Raw genomic sequence first — 20,123 nt, forward strand, 5'->3', positions numbered from 1 at the left:
GCTCTCCGCGGAGTCCAGTGAAAGCACAGGACCGTAGCGATTGGGCCACACTAGTGGTCGTTCTGCTTCGAGTTTCTACATCGAAATCCGAGCCTATTTGTTTGGTACTGTTTTCATATGTACATGGACATTATCTGGTTCTCAGAACCCATGGAGCATTGTATTCATTAAATACTCCCAATAAATATATCATATATTGAGGGGGGGGTCGGTCCGTTCCGGCCCCAGTGCTGGTGTCCATCTTTCCATTTCTGTTCATTTAAATTTCAAGTTGTTTTAAGTTGTCCATTTCAAATTTGTGGTTTTAAAGTTGTGCTATTAAGCGTGTGGGTGTCCAACGGAGTCCTTCCCACTTGACGGGATCGGTTTCATTGGTATCAGAGCACGGTTGTTTCCCTCTTCCTAGTAGGGAAACGAACCTGTGTACTGGACATCCCGCTTTTGGCAAACTTTGAACACAATGGACAGCCAAGGCAACCCTTTGGAAGTACCTAATTCGAGGGGTCCCTCTAGTGCCTCTCGTGGGTCTGATGCCCTGCGTGGTAGACACAAGCCCCTTGAAAGGGTTATGGATAGTGAATCCAAGGGTCAACTGTCTCCAGGAAAGACAGTTATGCTTGAACAAGAGCCTGATGCTATGAGGGCTGAAATGGAACATATGAGAAAACTTTTGCAGGCTCAAGAGCAAGAATTAAAGTTTTTGCATGAAGATCCTTATCTACAAAGTGCTATTGAAGCCAGGAAGGCTGATGCTATGGTTGATGTAACCTTTGAATCAATGGCTCGTGAAGTGGGCAAGAAACCAAGGGAGTTGGCACTTGCCTATCTCCTTCGCAAAGGTGATATCAAAGAGGGGGATGACGGAGAGCTGATTTTCAGAAATCCACCTCGTTTGAAGCATGGAGATCCCGCATCCCAGAGGCTGAAATCTTTTATGCAAAAGGAAGAGGTGACTGTCACCTCTCGACATGCATCCTCTCCCCAAGGCACTAAGCCTGACAGATATATGTATGCCAGTGCTCATGGAGGGCACGAAAGTCACATGCATGCAAGATATGTATCTCATGGTGACAGGTCTACTTCCAGAAAAATTTTGCCTTCTGAGTTGTCTCATGGAGAGACAATGCCATATGCAGGTAAGTCACATGCATCTGAGTTTCGAGTTCGTGGAGCACATGCCACCGTGCCCCATGAAGCTTCTATGACGGCCCATGGAGCCCATGCAGACAGGGCTACCCCGTTGGATAAGGGGAAAAGAAAAAGAGAGGACCATGAGCCTCATGCCAGGAAGCTCAAGGAGTTCAAAGCAGGTGATAAATCTGTCAAATTTGATGTCTTTCATGGTGAACATGATGCCTCTAAGGTGTTAGCATTTGTGGCACAGTTCGACATTGCTTTTAGCGACGAGGATTTCACAGAAAAGTCGAAGGTGCGCCATGCTAGCATGTTTCTGAAAGGCACTGCTGCCCATTGGTGGATCACCGAAAAGATCACCAAGGATCCCATCTCTACTTGGAAGGAATTCAAAGATAGATTTTATGCTCAGTTCTTGCCACCCAACGCGGAGCAAACTCTCACTCAAAAGTGGGACAGGCTGGAACAAAAAGATAATGAGAGTGTGCAACAGTATGTTAACAAATTCTGGAAAGTGTTGCTGGAAGTGACTCCCTTCATGCTAATCACTGAGGATGAAAGAAAGAGGAAGTTTCGTTCTGGATTGCAACCTGCTTATAGATCGGGTATTGAATTGCACCCAAAATATACGTTGCAACAACTCACAGCTTCTGCTCTTGCTACGGAGCAATTGGTGCTCAAGATTAAGCAGGATCAAGGAGGTTCCAAGGGAAAGGACAAGGCTGTCCCAAATCAGCAAAAGGGTGGACAGCCACCTAAAAAGAACTTCCGGGAGCCTTACAAGGGTGGTAAAGCTGAAAATAACACATCTAAAGAACAGGGCCCAAGAAAGAACAAATTTGGATTAACTCCGGAGCAAAGAGAGCAATATGCCAAGGATGGAAAATGCTTTTCTTGTGGTAGCAAAGACCACATGTTTCGGCAATGCCCAGATCGCAAACCAAAGCACGAGGACAAGCACACCAAAGCAAATGTTCATGCAGTTCCTGATGTGCAAGGTAATACAGGTCATGATGCAAAAGAGCGTATGGTTTGCAAGGCTTGGGGGCAAATCAAGGATCAGCCCGCACTCTTCATGTTTGATGACTGTGCAACTGACAATTTCATCTCTATGCAAATGGCAGCTGCATTGGGTATTGAGGTTGAAAACATGGGACCTCAGATTGAAGCTGAAGCTGCATTTATTGGTAAAGAGGTGCAGGTTACCCCTTTGATTGGGAAGTTGCGTATCCATATCCAGGGCTACCTTGACAATGAGCATTTCTTAGTTGCTCCACTGAATGGATGTGATGTATTGTTGGGCAAGCCGTGGCATCATAGGCTTGAGCCCCGCAAAGACTACAAGTCCAATATGATTTCTTTTATGCATAAAGGCCGCATGCACTTTATTGATGCTGGCAAAGAAGGGGATTCCATCCCAGTTGTATCACACATCCAAATTAATAAAGCAATGAAAAAGAGTCTTTCAGCGTACTTGGTTTTTGTGCGTGATAGTCTTGTGCCAAATCGTCAAAATGTGGATGCTATGTCTAATGATAGGCTGAATTTTCTTAATGCATTCAACGACTGTTTTGCTGACTCATTGCCAGGTGAATTACCTCCCCAAAGGCCCGAAGATCACCGCATAGATCTTGTGCCAGGTAGTTCTCCTCCTAACAAACCCGCATACCGAGTGAGTGCTGCACAACAAGAAGAAATTATGAAGCAGGTAAACGAGCTTTTAGAGAAAGGTTTGGTTCAGCCTAGTTCCTCACCTTACTGCTCTCGTGTGCTTCTTGTTCAAAAGAAGGACGGATCATTCCGTATGTGTGTGGACTATAGAGCTTTGAACAAGCTTACTATCAAGAACAGATTTCCTATTCCACGTATTGATGATATCTTGGATAAGCTTGATGGTTCAGCTTGCTTTAGCAGACTTGATTTGAAGAGTGGTTATCACCAGATTCGCGTGGTGCCACAAGATGTCCATAAGATTGCATTCAGGACAGCCTTCGGATTATATGAATTCTTGGTAATGCCTTTTGGTCTCACCAATGCTCCTGCTACTTTTAATCGTATGATGGATAGGATATTCCGACCCCATCGCAAGTTTACAGGAGTCTTCTTTGATGATATCTTGGTTTTCTCCAAGAATGAGCAGGAACACAGAACTCATTTGGTCACAGTGTTCGAAGAGTTGCGAAAGCATAAACTTTTCGTCAATGCCAAGAAAAGTGAGTTTTTCCTTTCAGAGATTCATTATCTGGGACATATTGTATCCAAAGATGGAGTTACAATGGATCCTGCAAAGATAGAGACTATTCGGAATTTGCCCGAATTGCAAAACGTACATCAAGTACGTAGTTTTCTGGGATTATGTTCGTACTACAGGCGTTTCATAAGGCATTTTGCTATGATTGCCACTCCTCTACATGATCTCACAAAGAAGAAAACTGCTTTCAAATGGACTTCAAAGGAACAGGATGCTTTCTTGCAACTCAAGCATGCGATCATATGTGGTCCAGTATTGATTGTTCCTGACTTGCACAAGTCATTCGTGGTTGAATGTGATGCTTGTGGTGATTGCATAGGAGCTGTCCTAAATCAAGAAGGGCATGCAGTTGCATACGAGAGCCGTCGTTTGGATGATGCTGAGCTTCATATGGATATCTATGAGAAAGAGCTCTTGGCTGTAATTCACGCCTTAAAGATATGGAAACATTACCTTCTTGGGGCTGAATTTGTAGTCAAGTCAGATCATCAAAGCTTGAGATACTTTTTATCTCAAACCAAGCTTTCAGAGAAGCAGATGAGAATGGCAAACTTTCTTTCCATGTTTCATTTTCAGATTGTGCATACCCCAGGAAAGAAAAATGTGGTGGCCGATGCACTATCTAGGAGGCCTTATGTTGCTGCAATCTCAGTGGCCTCTCATGGAGATCTATCTGCTATGAGAGATTTGTATCATTTGGATGTTGATTTTTGCCATATATGGACTGATTTGATGGCTGGTCATTCACATGCCTCTTATGTTATCAACGAGGGTTATCTAATGAAGGATAATTGCCTATGTGTGGTGAAGGATTTGCGTCCAAAGGTTATGGACGAATGTCACGCTCCACCATATGCTGGTCATAGAGGTATTATGCCTACTACTCGCATGATTGAGAGGTATTTCTTTTGGCCAAGCATGCGTAAAGACATTGAGGCTTATGTGCGTGCATGTATTACTTGCCAAAAGGTGAAATTTGATAGGCAAAAGCCTCTAGGTTTGCTTCAGCCATTGCCTATTCCCTCGCAACCTTGGGAAAGTATCACGATGGATTTTATTATGGATTTGCCTAGATCCCAACATGGGAATGATGCTATTTGGACTATTGTGGACAGGTTTAGCAAGCAAGCTCACTTCTTGCCTGTCAAGAAAACCATTAAAGCTGATCATATGGTAAAGCTTTTTCTTGCTAATATTTTCAAGCATCATGGTATGCCTAAATCCATTGTTGGGGATAGAGATCCCAGGACTACAAGCCTATTTTGGAGGGCTTTATTTGATAATATGGGTACTAAGCTTGAGTTTTCATCAGCTTATCATCCCCAAACGGATGGCCAAAGTGAAGCTGCAAATTCAGCCGTGTTGGATTTGTTGAAATGTTATGTGGCAGATCAAAAGAGTGCATGGGAGAAGTATCTTCCACTTGTTGAGTTTGCCTACAACAATACAATCCATGCTTCCACAGGAAAGGCTCCGTTTGAGATTATTTATGGCAGAGTGGTCTTGCCACCCATCCTTCGTACAAAGGATGAGATTTTTGCAGCTGATGAATATGTTCGTGACTTGGATGTTGCCTTTGGTCAGGTGCGGACAGCCATTGCAAGATCTCAGGATAAGCATAAAAAGGCTGCTGACAAGCATAGAAGGGACATGGAAGTCAAAGAAGGTGATTGGGTATTGCTGAAATTTGAGAAGGCTAGGCTTCGGAAGAGGCCAGGACGAGAAGGATCATATCCTAAGCTTTCTCCTCGCTATTATGGACCCTTCAAGGTGATTCAGAAGATCAATGAAGTGTCCTACAGGCTTGCTTTACCTAGTCATTGGAAGATTCACAATGCTTTTCATGTGAGTCTATTTCGGAAATATGTGGGGCCAGATCCTGATGAGCCTGTCACAGAAGATCCGCCAGAAATTGAAGAGCTTGAGGAGATCCTCCAGCCAGAACAGATTGTTTTTCACAAGGAGAGAAAGCTACCTGCAGGAAAGCTTTCCAGGAGATATCTTGTGAAGTTTAAGAATTATTTGCCTATGATGCCAAATGGGTAAATGAGGATTATTTTGCAGATTATCCGCAATTATTGCAGGCATATCTTGAGGCTTTTCAGTTGAGGTCAACTCTTTAGAAGCCCGGGGGGGATGTCACCAATTGGCCGACCATTTGGTCCATTCCTAGTTTTTGCGTCTCGTTCACTTGAGGCCAGGCCGGTGTCTCATGTGAAGAGGCCAGTATTTTGCTGACATGGACGGGAGCCAGACTGGTGCCACCCGTGTGTTAGCAGGATGGTGTCGTATGGACGGGAGCCAGATCAGTGCCACCCGTGTATGACCTGGACTGTGTTCGATCCATGGGACTGTCACGCCATGGAAGAGCCAGTATTCGTGCCGTGTTTTGCCTATGGGACTGTCACACCATAGGGAAACTCGTGCCTGGAACTGTGTCTTACCTATGGGACTGTCACTCCATAGGAAGACCAGGATTTTATGTTTTTATGTCGTGCCAGTTTTGTGCCGACAGATATTTTGTACATGTTCCATGAACGGGAGATATGTCCATGTTATTATTTGCACATGCACACATGATTTGTATGCTTGAAACTGTTTTCGCATGACATGTATTCGTGTGTTTGCCTGCTTGACGTGTTACTTACTGAGCGGGGACGCCTGCCAGTGAGTCGTGAAGTCTGCCCTGTATTCTGACGAGTTTCAGTGCATGTGAACAGGTGGTAAGTATGTTACACATGTTGTTTTAATATTTTATTCTAACCCTTTAATTTATAAGGTTAAGTGTTCACATTTATTTAGAAAGTGGGCACCCCCTTTGGGCACCCACTTTGGGGCCAAGGTGGGGAGCCCCACTTTTAAGTGAGTGTGGGGGTGGGCATGGCCACCTACCCCCACTAATCCCCCACATGCATTCGTGGGTATGACCAAGGTTATCTCCACATGATAATTATTAAATAAAGCTTTCTCCATCAAGCGTAGAACAACATCGCTTCCCTCTTACGTAGAGAACTGGCGACCACCCTTCCTTGCGCATGTTTACCTCAGGCGACTGCTGGTTTGTATGCGCTTCTGCTCCCAGGCGAGTGCTGCTGGCTGCGCCTGCCTCTACAGGTGGCTGAGAGCTATTACAGGCGGCTGTTTACTCCACGCAGCACTCTCCCAGGCGGCTGGCTGTACTGTACACCTGGTGGCTGCTTCACCATCCATACAAGCGGCTGCCATCTCTCCTTTTACTGCTGCACGTACCCTCTCAGTCGGCTGCATACTCAACACCATCTTTTCCTCAGGTTGAACCAGGCGGCTGCAACCAGACAGCTGCCTTAATTGAACCTGGCAGCTGCGTTGATTCACCAGCAGGCTGCCCTTTTCACCAGGCGACTCTACCAGCCAACTGTGCTCTGCACACAGGTGGCTCCACCTCCTCTCCTGCAGGCAGTTGTGCTCTCTCAACAAGGTGGTTGCTCCCTCTGTCCAGCAGGCTGCAGGTGGTTGTGTGCCTCCATCTCCTCCATCAGGCTGCCTTTCCTCCACTGCAGTCAGCAAGGCATTTCTCTCCTAAGGCGGCTACTCCAACTTCTTTTTGGGCAAGAGGTTGTGTCTTCTTTCATAGGCGGTTGCTCTCTCTTCTTCAGGAGGCTATATCTTTCTACAGGCCACTACTCCCCTCGACGTGCTGTTGCTTCTTGGTGTTCGTCACTAGGAACTGCACACATGGGTATTGGTTTCCTATCAACCATCTACAAGTAAGTGATTTTCAGATTTGAGTAAAGCATTTAATGTTTAAATCTGATAAGGGATTCATCCCTCTACGGCCACACCCGTTCGGTGCCGGGTTTTCCAAGCTGTATTGACGAACCTCGGTCCAAAGGTGCTGAGATCGGGAGAGCCAGGCGTTAGTACGAGAGCGCCTGTTTGTGCGTGGTCTCGGAACACCAGTGAGGCGCTCTCCGCGGAGTCCAGTGAAAGCACAGGACCGTAGCGATTGGGCCACACTAGTGGTCGTTCTGCTTCGAGTTTCTACATCGAAATCCGAGCCTATTTGTTTGGTACTGTTTTCATATGTACATGGACATTATCTGGTTCTCAGAACCCATGGAGCATTGTATTCATTAAATACTCCCAATAAATATATCATATATTGAGGGGGGGGTCGGCCCGTTCCGGCCCCAGTGCTGGTGTCCATCTTTCCATTTCTGTTCATTTAAATTTCAAGTTGTTTTAAGTTGTCCATTTCAAATTTGTGGTTTTAAAGTTGTGCTATTAAGCGTGTGGGTGTCCAACGGAGTCCTTCCCACTTGACGGGATCGGTTTCAAGGAATCCATCTAAAACCCGAGTCTGGGCTCCATGCCGGAGCGGGAGCGCTACTGATCCAAAAGGCCACTATCTTGCGCCAATTGATCAATGCTCCCAAAGCTGCACCAAAAACCTGTAGCGACTGCTTTGCCCTCTGAAGATTGGCCTCCTGGCCATGCAAAAACAATCCCGTGTCATCAGCAAACTCAGAATCGAGCAGGTCCTCACCCCGGATTGGGAGCTGGAGTCCTCTCAAACCAACCTCCTCTGCTGTCAGATACATGCTCATAGCCTCAGCAAAGAAGAGAAAAAGAAACGGGGCGAGAGGGCACCCCTGATGGATTGATTTGGTCAACTCAAAACTCGGCCCCCGCCCTCCTGCCATCAGCACCTGGCTACGAGCTGTGGAATATAGAGCCGCCACTCCTCGAATCCAGGCTGGCTCAAAACCCAGGCGAAGCATAGTTCCCTCTAAGAAACCCCAATCGACTCTACCGTATGCCTTCTCAAAATCGAGAAGCATCACGACCAGGTCCTCACCGAGAAATCTAGCTCGGGCCGTCGCCTCCCAGAAGGTGAAAATGTTGTCAAGGATACTGCGCTCCTTGACGAATCCTATCTGGGTAGCATGAATCAGCTCCCCAAGGAAGGGGTGGATCCTCAAACTCAAGGCCTTTGCCAAGACCTTGTAGACAGTATTGAGGATCGTAATAGGTCTCCAATGCCGAATATCATCTGACACTCCCTCCCCCTTGGGGATAAGAAAGATCAAGCCCTCTGAAAAGCTCTGTGGCATCACCCCAATGTCCAAAACATATTGAAAGCCCCTGCGGAGGCCTGGCCCCAAGAGGTCCCAATAGCGCATAAAAAAGGCAGGTGTCAATCCATCCTCCCCAGGGCAACTATGGCGCGAAAGGACCCTCAAAGCCTCAACAAGCTCATCCTCTAAAAGAGGCTCTCCCAGAACTGTCCGCATACGATCTGTGACCCTCCTACAGGAGTTGTTTCTGTGGAGGGTATCCCCGGCTATGTGGATGGGAAAGATTGTGTTGGTAACCCAAGAGGGGGGTAGGCCCTCACATATGGCAGTGTTGAAAAGCTCAGCGAGGAAGGGTGCAAGGGTATCACATGCATGTATGATGTGTTCAGCTTGGAGATCCTCATGGTCCCTAGCGTTTCCACTCTTAAGCTTACGTATGGCCCTTGTGGCATTGGCCACCACCGTGGAGAGAGAGAGAGAGAAAGAAAGAAAGATATATTAAGCGTCTACTAAAGACCCAATGGGCCTATGAGACCAAAGTGGTACAATAATGTCCATGGCATATCTCATCATGGAATGGAAAATAAAATAGAATGAAAACATAAATATAGCTATCTCATTGGGGTGATACAAAACTGTCCATGGAAACTCGTCATGGAATACTAAGAACATAAAAACATGGGAGCAACATTAGCTCCAAGTAGATGGTATACCACTCTCCAAAATGTCAAGCATGGGGTTGACGAGTATGGTCGAGAGGGTTCCCTCAGCTATGTCACGTGGAAAGGTAGCTCGATGGCGGTGGAGCATGTCCTGGATCTGGAGCTGATGAGGTGATCGTGGCTGACGAGGGGGTCGAGGGCGTCAGGCACGCTGGAGTGCAGAGGCTCGGTCCGAGGTAACTCCTCTCGGGCGAGGTAGGTCCAGAGCAGCTCGTGGAGGGTCCACAAGATCCACTATGTCGGTGTCCTCCACCTCCTGGGTTCGGAAGAAATTGGTGATGGTTGATTGCCGAGGGAGGGGGCGGGGTGGCTGGGGCCTGTGTCTCAAGAAGGTGTCCTTGTGTCTGCGGAGCTCAAGCAAGAAGAGGCCCAGTCAATGTTGGTCCTGGAAGTCAATGATCCTAGAGAGTGGACCGAATCCCTCATGAAATAGACATTGAAACCTCCCGCAGATCTCATAGTATACTGGGCAGCGGCATATGTAATGCTCCTCCGTCTCAACCTCTGTGTGGCATAGTCGGCAGATCCTCTCTTCTCTGGGTGTCCGTACGAGCTTCCCGGCTTTGAAGATGCGCTCAGCTCTACCTGTCTCCACTCTGAGGCGGTGGGAAGAAACCCGTATCTGACCAATCGCAATCCGCATGGCATGGGACAGGTGAACACTCAAGTAGCCCGGCTGCTGGATGAATCCATCCTCAGTGAGTGTGAGGAAGTGGTCTCTGTAAAAGTGCATCTTCGTGGGGAGCTCCGGGGCTGTGATACATGTGCAATGTGTGTAGAGGCTAAGAAGATCTAACCGGATAACCCGGTTAGTATCCTCGTGAGACAGCCGGAAAAAAGGGGAGTCCAAACTGTACTGAAGGGGGGGGGTAGGCGGTCCATGCAGAGCCCGTATATTGAGAACCAAGTGGAAACTAGTGCATACCATACTCCAGAGTGCCCCTCAAGTGCTAGCTGTCTGGAGGACTCCAGGGCAAGCCTCGGGTACCTGTGGGGATCCATGGGACTGATGCGATGAAGGTACGTGACTGTCTGGAAGAGTGCCTCCACTACCATCGGGGCTGAAGCAAACTCTGCTTGGATAATCTGGTGTGGGACTGATGGTTTGCTGCGGATCATACGGGAGAACATCATGACCTGGGGCCTCTCAACTCGCTGCCAATCCTCATCGGATAAATCTGGCCCCCAGAAAGTTGCTCCATACATCAAGGCTAGTGTGACAAGGGTGTCAAAAAGACAGCCCTTCGTCCTGGGCTCCTGGAAATGTGCCTGGAAGCATTGCCGCTCAAGTAAGCTCAAGGCTGCATACCCCCGCGTCACTCTGGCATGTGTTGCGGGAAGCATGGTAAAGCGTGGGCCACTGAAAGTGACACCAAGGTAGACATAGGATGAGACAATCTCCACAAGATCCCCTCTATATGTGAAGCTCAATCTGGATGTGACGGGGCGAGAGGTATTGAAGACCATTACCTTGGTTTTACCAAGGTTAACAGAGAGGTCCCGCTGAGTGCAAAAGTCATGTAAGGCATCCAACTGTCTCTCAAGCCCTTCGGCTGAGTCTGAGAGGAGGACAATGTCATCTGCATAAAGTAGTATGGGGATCAATATGCCTGCCAGTGTGGGACCAGCCCCGCCTAATCCATCAATGAAGCTCGAGATCTCATCAATGTAGAGGCCGAAAAGAGTGGGTGATAGAGGGCAGCCCTGTTTCACCCCAATGGTGCTGGAAATTTCCTGTGATGTACCTCCTGGGGCTCTCACTCGTCTGGTGACGGACTCATAGAGGGCGATGATGCTCCAAACCATGTCAGATGGGACTCCGATCTCCTGTAGACGGTGTAAGAGGGGGGATCGGGGTACAGTATCAAAAGCTTTGCGGAAATCCACAAAGCAGTAGTATATCCTATGGTGTCGTGCTCTACCCTCCTTGATGATGGCACGGAGGGTGAAGATGTGGTCAAGGGTAGAGTAGCTCCTCCGAAAGCCAGCCTGTCCTGAGGCTCTGCATCCCTGGCTCTTTGCAAATGAACTGAGGTCTGCCTCTAGCACTGATCCATAAAGCTTGGCCAACGTGTGGCCAATCATGATTGTCTTGTAGTTATTAGGATCAAGTGGATCTCCGGCTTTGAGAATGGGGGTGATGGTGTTGGTGGACCAAGAGGGTGGAAATCCTTCACAAATGGCTCTATCGAACATGTAGGCTAGTAGGGGCGCTAGGGTATTGGGCATGCGAGATGTACTCGGCAGTGAGTCCCTCATGATCTTGGGCTTGCCCATTGCGTAGTCTACGAATGGCCTTGAGGACCATGCCCTTTGTGAAGAAGGTGGAGGTGGTGGGGCGGGGGTCTGGTGGTGGGGGTAGGGGTGGCTGATGGGGGATATGATAGAGAGAGCGTGCATAGGAGTGCCATGTGTGTGGGCAGGTGATAGGTGTGGGAGGGCGATGTTCTTGGAGTTTCCTCCATGCCTCTTTGCAGTTCGGCCCTAAGAAAAGTCGGTATAACTCATCCTCTTTCCGAGCATAGAACTCCTGTTTCTTGCGTCGGGTGAGCCGTTGAGAAATCCGTTGTGCTTGGCGCTTCGTGATTTGCCCAATCCATACCTCATGCTTAAGACGGGAGCGTGTGGCCTGACATTCGTCATCATACCAACAGTTATGGGGCATGGAACCGCAAGGTGGCTTGGCGGTAGACCGCCGCGTGCATATGAAAGAAGTTGTGGCGGATGTGTGGAGTATGGTGGTGACTTGTGTTGTGAGGGTGGACAGGGGGACAGTAGGTTCCACATCTTGGAGTTGGCGGTAGATGTGGTTGGAGTAAACAAGGTCAAGCTTGTGATCAAAGAGGACCTGGGAGGGAGGTGGTGGAGGGACGAGTGGTGTGCAGGTAAGAGTGAAAGAGAGGTAGGCATGGTCAGCTTCAAAAGGGGGTGGCAGAATGGAGAAGTCGGGGATAAGGTGTGCCAAAGCCGGAGATCCCATAAGGTAGTCCACAGTGCTAGTACCTCTTGAGCGAGAGAAGGAGGTGAGGGCGCTAGAGGAGGGCCATCGGGACATCCCATTATAGATAACGAGACCATGTGCAGCTCCCAACTCTAAGAAATATCTCTCGGACACTGTGACCTCCTCACGGTCCTGTGATGATCGCTGCAGCCCTGTGTCAGTGATGTCCAGCTCCTGTAGTCTGATAGGGTCATCTAGATCGAGTAGTGGGACCTGTTGACTTCCCGTCCTGGCGTTGAAATCCCCGAGTAGTAGGACTTCCCCCAGTTGTGAGAACTCCATGATATCCTCATATAATGGTAAGTATGGTGATTGGCCATGCTGTGCGGCGTAAGGTGAGTAGCATGATTGATGCAAAATGTTGAGATTCAAGCTCGATGTCAGCTTGTGCTAGTTGCACTATGTGCTAGCATGTTAGGTAGTACCATGTGTGAGACATAAATGACCGCGTCCAGCTGGTCATATTGTGTGGACAGTAGCTAGGGTTAGCTGTGTGTGGACACAACACAAGTAGTGTGTTGTAGCTTTTGGATTATGGCTTTATGCATTGTATGAAATGGGACATGGCTTCCCTCTATGGTTAGTACATTAGGGTTTGCTCATGTGTGTGTGTCTCCTCTCCCTCTACCTGTTTTTCATCATGGTATCAGAGCCTGGTGCTCTCTATTAGGGTTTATGAGTGAGTGAGAGAAGAGGGAGAAGAAGCTGTGAAGAAAAGCTGTGGAGCTTGCCATTGGAGCTGTGAAGCTTGGAGCACACCGATTTTCACCAAATCTGAGAGCTTGGCCTACCGGGTAAGGAACACTAAACATCCTTGAGCGGATTGTAGGTGCAAAAACACAAACATCATCAGATTTTAGTTGCCCAAAGCAAAGAAAAAATTTCTGTTTTGCAACCTCTCCATCGAAGCTTGATTGTGGTGAATGTATGAGACAAATGATTGCGAATCTGGCAAAGATTCATGTATCTGGCAAATGGGAATGTGTTGGCAACTCATGTGCAAGCCCTAGAGTGAATTTGGAGCAAGTTTGATGCATTGAAGTGATTGGAAAAATACTGTTTTGAAGCCCTCACAAAAACAGAGAATAGAGGTTCAATTTTGATGCAATTGGAGCCGGTTGTTTGCAAAAATCAACAAAGTGGTGGCTTGGGTGCATGCCTAGGAGTGTTGGGAACCCTCAGCTTCAATAGCCACAACCAACTCTCCAAATCCCCCCAATAGCAAGTGGCGCAACCTGAAGGCCAGAAACAGGGCAGAATCTTCCTCACTTTGCATAGTGGAGGCCAAATACAAGCTTGGTGGTTGATTAACCTCAAAATCTTCTTAGCAATAGTGTGATACACACAGAGGAAAAGATTGCTATGTGGTTTGTCGGAGCAATTATGCATTTTGGAGCTAATTATGAGCTGATTAAAAAGGCTGTAAACAGTTATTAGTGAAACAGAGGGTCATTAATCAACTAATTGCTCTCTTAACTTTTACAATTGGTCTAATTCCTTTTACATGGAGTTAGTAGACATCATTGCTAAGCTAATGAATGCCTGGTCCCTCAATTTGGACAAGAATTAAAGAAATTAGAGCATTTTTTCTCATGGTTTTATTGGTTTTTCCCAAAACAGAGAAGGGGATTTGATATTTCTAGTATGTATGCACCTTGGTTGGTGTTAATATGCAACATTGAGCTTGTTCGGGTGTCAATGCAAGTTATCCACACTTGATATTGCAATTTGAAGCATTTGGAAGCCTTGGAAAGCGCGCCAAAACATGGTATTTTTGGACTGAGTATGCCAATTCAATTTGAATGCAATCAGGGTGATTTTCTACATCAACAGTGAAGTTGGTTGAGTACGTTGGAGTATCTGGGACACTTATTAGAGTGTGGTTGAGCTGAGGAAGGCTCATTTACAGAATTGGATGTGTGCAGAAGGTGCATTTGCATTGAGCAAATATGTCAGACAACCCAGTACAGATTGTGGGTGAGAAGTTGGATAGAAAGAACTTCGAGGCATGGAAGTACAGGATTAAAAGCTTTCTGAAAGGAAAAGGATTTTGGAATCTTGTTACAGGGGCGGAGCGAGAGCCGGATCTACCTGACAACCTGTGCAAGCTACCTAGAAGACTCAAATGCCATTCTGAGTAGGCGATGTGTACAAATTGGAAATGTAGGTGATCATGTGAACAGGGTCACCGTGAAACGTGTTTCGTTGCTGCTGAAACGTGAAACATGTTTTGCTATTGAAACGTTTTAGTCATGGATGTTTCATCCAACATTTCAAAGCAACTGAAAAAAGTCGAGAAGGAAGAAATAAAAACGTTCAATATTGAACATTATTGCAATGTGTGCTTGCGGCTCCACCAATTATGATGCATGTTATTTTTTGTTTATGTAACATGTATTCAGTATCACTTAGAATGAGAAAATCATTGAGAATTGTCCATGGATGCAATCAACAATGCATCATAGTTCTAAACTTTGTTTTGTTATTCGCTACTTGATTTTGGTACTATTGTTTTCTTGATTGTAAGTGTTAAAATAAAATTGTAAATAAGTTTGAAGGCCCAAATTTGAAATTACAGATTTGGGCTCCAAATTGGAGGGAGAAATTGCACTTACACTCTCCAATTGAAGGCCCAAATTTGAAATTTCACATTTTGGCAGACCCAAATTTGAAACTTCAGATTTGGGCCCCCAAATTGGAAGGGGAAAGTGCACTTCAAAGATGTATGATGTCATATTCTTTTGTGTGAACCATATGGCTATTGGCATTTGAACTAGGATTTTAGATTGAGCAAGACTTCATGTTGTATGCTCGCAGCTCATTTGACACTTATAGAGCATAGATGTTTGAATTTCAATTGTTTTTTGCGCAATTTTGTATACCAGTGCTACCAAATTATGAATGGTTTAATATATATATTTTTAATTATATACACATTATTTTAAAAAAGTGAACGTACTTAAAGTACTTATCTTGATGCGTTATCTTGATGCGTACTTTATGTACTCATACGCATACCATACCGTACCGCATCGTACCTACTAAAGTACGCAACCACTACGGTATATACATCATATGTTGGTATATTTTCCGTGTCATCATTGTGCATGTGATTAGCGTTAATCTATGTAGCTTAACTTTAATCATCATTAATTATTCTTCCACATAGTTAGCATGTGACATCATAGTTCCAATCATTTGTCTGGAAAGCACCAAACGTTTGGAAGCATGATAGGTATGGAAAAGTTTGCTTCAACCTATGGGGGGATATCATTCGCAGCCCCAATTATACCCCCCTAACCACCCCTACCCTGGGTGCCTTTAGGCATAGAAAACACTCCAAATTTAATTTCCTAGGGGATTTGAAAACATAAATGAGTTACATAAATTAGTTACAAAAATGCAAAGATTTGGGACAGATATCCAACAATGTTCAAAAGCCCCCAAAAATTTAAAATAGGGTAAAGTATGAAAGGGTTTTCCTTCATTTTTATTTGATTTTTCAATTTTACTTGTCATGTACTGTCTAATGTTATTGAATTGTTGTCTCCTAGCCGTTTCCGTTTCCGTTTCCTAGTTTCAAGCCATTTCCGTTTCTGTTTCATGCAACGATGGGTATAGTTCCTCCCTAAAAAAAGGTGATTTGGTGTTCTTCAATGCAGAAATTGGTTTCAACTTCAAAGTCACTAAGGTTTCTAGCTATGGTCACCCTTGATAGGCATGTTATGTTGAGTGTAGAATTGGAGCTGCCTCATGGTGGGTAGGTTGTCCACAGGAATTATGTGATGTTTGTATTGGTCACTTGAACTTATCATGCTTAGCTTGCAGAATATACTAATCAATTTCCATGATTCTGACAGGCAGATTACATTGTTTGTCCTGACTGTTATGGCAATGGGAAGCTTGGCATTGGAATGACTACTACAGATTTTGTTCCTTTAGATGGGTACCCTGAGGCGTCAGATTTTTTTGATAGTAGCAATTGGAGTGACCAGGAGACACTGATGCTGCTAGAAGCCCTGGAGATCCATGGTGACAATTGGACAGAAGTCTCAGAATTTGTGGGAACCAAGTCCAAGGCCCAGTGTATTTCGCACTTTATTGGCTTGTCTATCGAAGACAGATTTTTTGAAGATATGGAAGTACCTAGGTCATTTACAACAGTAAGAACTAGACAAACCAATCTTCACCAATCGTTAATTTCACAAGAAGAACATTCAACTACTGTTATCGATCTAGAAGCCAAAGTACCAGTAGGATCAGACAAGGCAGGGTGGATCATGAACCCCAAAACTTCGGGTGAGTTGCAAGGCGAACCTGAAGTTCATGTGGCGTTTGAAGGGGCAACCAACCCTGTGATGTCTTTGGTATGTCTTCTTTATCCTCCCATGGCCTTCAGTTGTTATTGTTGTAGCATGGAATGAGTGGCACATATGTCATGAATAGGGAGATTCATTCCCTATCCCTCTCTTGCTGTCTTGTAGGTGGCATTTTTAGCAGCCACAGTGGGACCTCGGGTGGCTGCAGTTGCCGCCCATGCTGCACTTTCAAGCCTCTCAGAAGAATACCAGGCTGCTCAGTAAGTGTTGTTTTATTATGCGCATTGATTGCTAGAAAGAAAGAAAGTTACATTAAACGTCTTCAAAGGACCCAATGGGTCTAGGAGACCAAAGTGATACAATAGTATCCATGTAATCTCATCATGGTACAAAATAAAACAAAGACGAGAGCTATGAGCTGGGAATGTCAAATCCGAGCCATATGATACAAAATGGGATGATCATCATCATCATAAAGCCTATGGAGCTAACCCCTTGGGAGGGGGCCATCAAGGGGGGAGAGAGAGAGAGAGAGAGAGAGAGAGAGAGTTGTATTAACGTCTTCAGAAGGCAAAATGACCTATGAGACCAAAAGGTTACATCATATCCGTAAGGTACATCATCCTGGTTACAAAATAGTAATAAAGAAAGATAACAAAAATCTAGAGCTCTCAGATTGCCCTGGAACCTTGCAGGGTGGGAGAAGAAAAGCGGCATCAGAACATGGCTGCAAACTCTACAGGTCCAATGCATGTAGGATTTGAGAAGACAACAAATTCAGAAAATGCCACAGGTTACTTTGTTGTCTACACTCTTGATGAAGCTGCTGTTCTTGGTTTTATTATGTTGCATGCATTATGTGGCAATAATTTTGTTTGTTCCTACTACCTAGATAAAGGAGGTGCGAGAGAACAAAGCATTCCAGAAGTTCCCCGTCATGATGGCCACCAACTTTACCTATCCAAGGATTCAATGAGAAAAGTCACATCTGCTGCTTTGGCTACGGCTGCAATGAAGGCAAAACTGCTTGCCGAACAAGAGGAGCGTGAAGTGCAGCGGTTGGCAGCAATTATTGTCGACAATCAGGTATAACGAGTAATAGTTTCAGGAGAACAATTTCTTTGGTGACATTGAATGTTCTACTAAACCGTGCTGTCTATACCAGCTGAAAAAGCTGAGTGTCAAGCTGAAGCAACTCGGAGACATTGATTCTGTCCTTGAAAAAGAACGTGAGCAGATGGAAAAGAACAGACAACGTCTTTCGACGGAGCGAATACGCTTCATGAGCACCCATCTAGGTCCTACAGCTCTCACTCCACAGATGCCAATATCAGGGAACCCAAATCCTATGAATACGAGACCAACAGGCCCTCTCTCTGGGTCAGCAGTAGCCCCCACTGTCATGCCAACAGGAGCTGTCATGCCATCTGGAGCTGTCCATCCTTCCCATATGCTGAGGCCTGGCTTGTACACGATGGGTCTGGGCGGTGGTATGGCGATGCCCGCTTCCACCTCTATGGTGAAGCCACCATCTTGATGGAATGAAGCATAATGCCTGGTGTGGTTTAACTTTTTCTTCAAAGGACTTCAACTTCAGCAGAGCATGGTGTATTTTTTTTTCATGGTGCGGAAATCTCTACACTTATTTTCACGTGGTGGATTATGCCAACACAAGAGATGGCAATGCATGGCAGTCATCCCTTGATGCTGATGATGCATCATATCATGGTTGCTCGTTGATTTGGACGATGGGCTTTATGTATATTGATCAAGACATCTCCGGTAAGAATTGATGGGAGAAGTTCTATGCCTGGTGGGTCGAGAGTATTACTTGTACAAGATAAATTTCCCATAGTAGGAAGACCCTCTGTAACCAAGAGGTTAATCCTTGTCTAATCCTCTGCATAAAGTCTGATTCATGGGTCAAATACGCATTATAATTGTTGAATAACTTTATTCCCTCTGGTTAGGTGCAGTGATAGTTATTTTAATGCACACAAATTTTCATGCTTACATGTGGAACTTTTTTAGATCTTGTCCCGATTGGGTCAAATGACACCGCCTCATTTTTAGCTGCAAATAAGACAGTATGGGATGCCTTATTTGCAGCTTCATGGTCATAAAGTGCAGATGTAGCGTGGCTATGACTCGAAAAAAGTTCATCTCATCTCCCCATGAATAATAGAGAAGCTAGCCTTTTGGTGAACCCTCGAATCACTTGTTTTATGCAGAAAAAACTCAACGTTGTAGCATCTGTGCTCTGGATATAGGACAGCTTTCTTCTCCCAATCAAGTGCGTACTGGGCCTTAATATGGTTTGAGAGTTGTACTTGGTCATGAGGTCATACCTGTCACCCTTCTCCTGTGCTAGGGCCAAGGGTATAGGATTCAAATTACTATGAGGCCACAGACATACTCATGAGCTATTTGCAAGACTTGAGACCATGCATATGTCATGGAGAGCGGCCTTAAGGCAGCACATGTATCCTTATTGTATATATATATTGTATGTATAAATGCAGGTCTCTTTGTGTGCCTGTGTGAATACATGTATATATATAAATATAATTACATATTTATATAAATACATACATACATACATATATATATACATACATATGTACAAATATATATATATGTGTGTGTATGCATATATGTATGTATATACATACACATATATACATATGTATGTATGTATATATACATACATGTATATCTATCTATATACACATGTATGTATGTATATCTTTGTATATCTATCCTAATACACATACATGTATGTATATCTCTCTCTCTCTCTCTCTCTCTCTCTCTCTCTCTATATATATATATATATATATATATATATATATATATATATATCTTTGTCTCTCTCTCTCTCTCTCTCTCTCTCTCTCTCTCTATATATATATATATATATATATATATGCATATGTATATATATACATATGCATATATATATATGTATATGTATACATATGCATATGCATATATGTATATATGTATATATATACATATGCATATATATACATATGCATATATATATATATATATATATATATATATATATGCATCATGAGGGGAATTCCCCCACACTCAGGTGTCAAAAATGCTATGTATGTATGTCAAGTAGAATCCAAGAATAATCTTAAGTTTAAGGGAATATGGATAGACTTGGGTGCACCAATGTTAACCGCTTGTGAATCCTTGAAGTTAAGGTACCTTATATAAATACATACATACATACATATGTACGTATATATATATATATGTGTGTGTGTGTGTGTACATACACATATATATACATATGTATATGTATATATACATACATGTATATCTACCTATATACACGTATATATATGTATATCTTTGTATATCTATCCTAATACACATGTATGTATCTCTCTCTCTCTCTCTCTCTCTCTCTCTCCATATATATATATATATATATATATACATATATATATATATATATATATACATATGTATACATATATACACACACATGTACACATACACACACATATATATATATGTGTATATATATATATATACACATATATATACATATGTATATATATATATATATGTGTGTGTGTGTGTGTGTGTGTGTGTGTGTGTCAAGTAGAATCCAAGAAT

General features: G+C 44.5%; 1 protein-coding gene across 1 annotated transcript in view; it reads left to right on the forward strand.

Annotated features, from left to right (window-relative positions):
• Nucleotides 1–18,497, forward strand: part of LOC147633073 (SWI/SNF complex subunit SWI3C-like) — a 59,476-nt gene extending 40,979 nt beyond the window's left edge. The window contains exons 4-8 of the mRNA XM_086806084.1: nt 16,026–16,532; nt 16,650–16,744; nt 17,180–17,277; nt 17,377–17,570; nt 17,650–18,497. Coding sequence (XP_086662210.1) covers nt 16,026–16,532; nt 16,650–16,744; nt 17,180–17,277; nt 17,377–17,570; nt 17,650–18,021 — 1,266 coding nt within the window. The 3' untranslated portion in view covers nt 18,022–18,497. The remainder of the gene's footprint in view (nt 1–16,025; nt 16,533–16,649; nt 16,745–17,179; nt 17,278–17,376; nt 17,571–17,649) is intronic.
• The last annotated feature ends 1,626 nt before the right edge of the window (nt 18,498–20,123 follow it).

The sequence above is a fragment of the Cibotium barometz genome, chromosome 12 (genome assembly GCF_041138505.1).
Source record: "Cibotium barometz isolate CiBa-2024 chromosome 12, ASM4113850v1, whole genome shotgun sequence".
Lineage (NCBI taxonomy): Eukaryota > Viridiplantae > Streptophyta > Polypodiopsida > Cyatheales > Cibotiaceae > Cibotium > Cibotium barometz.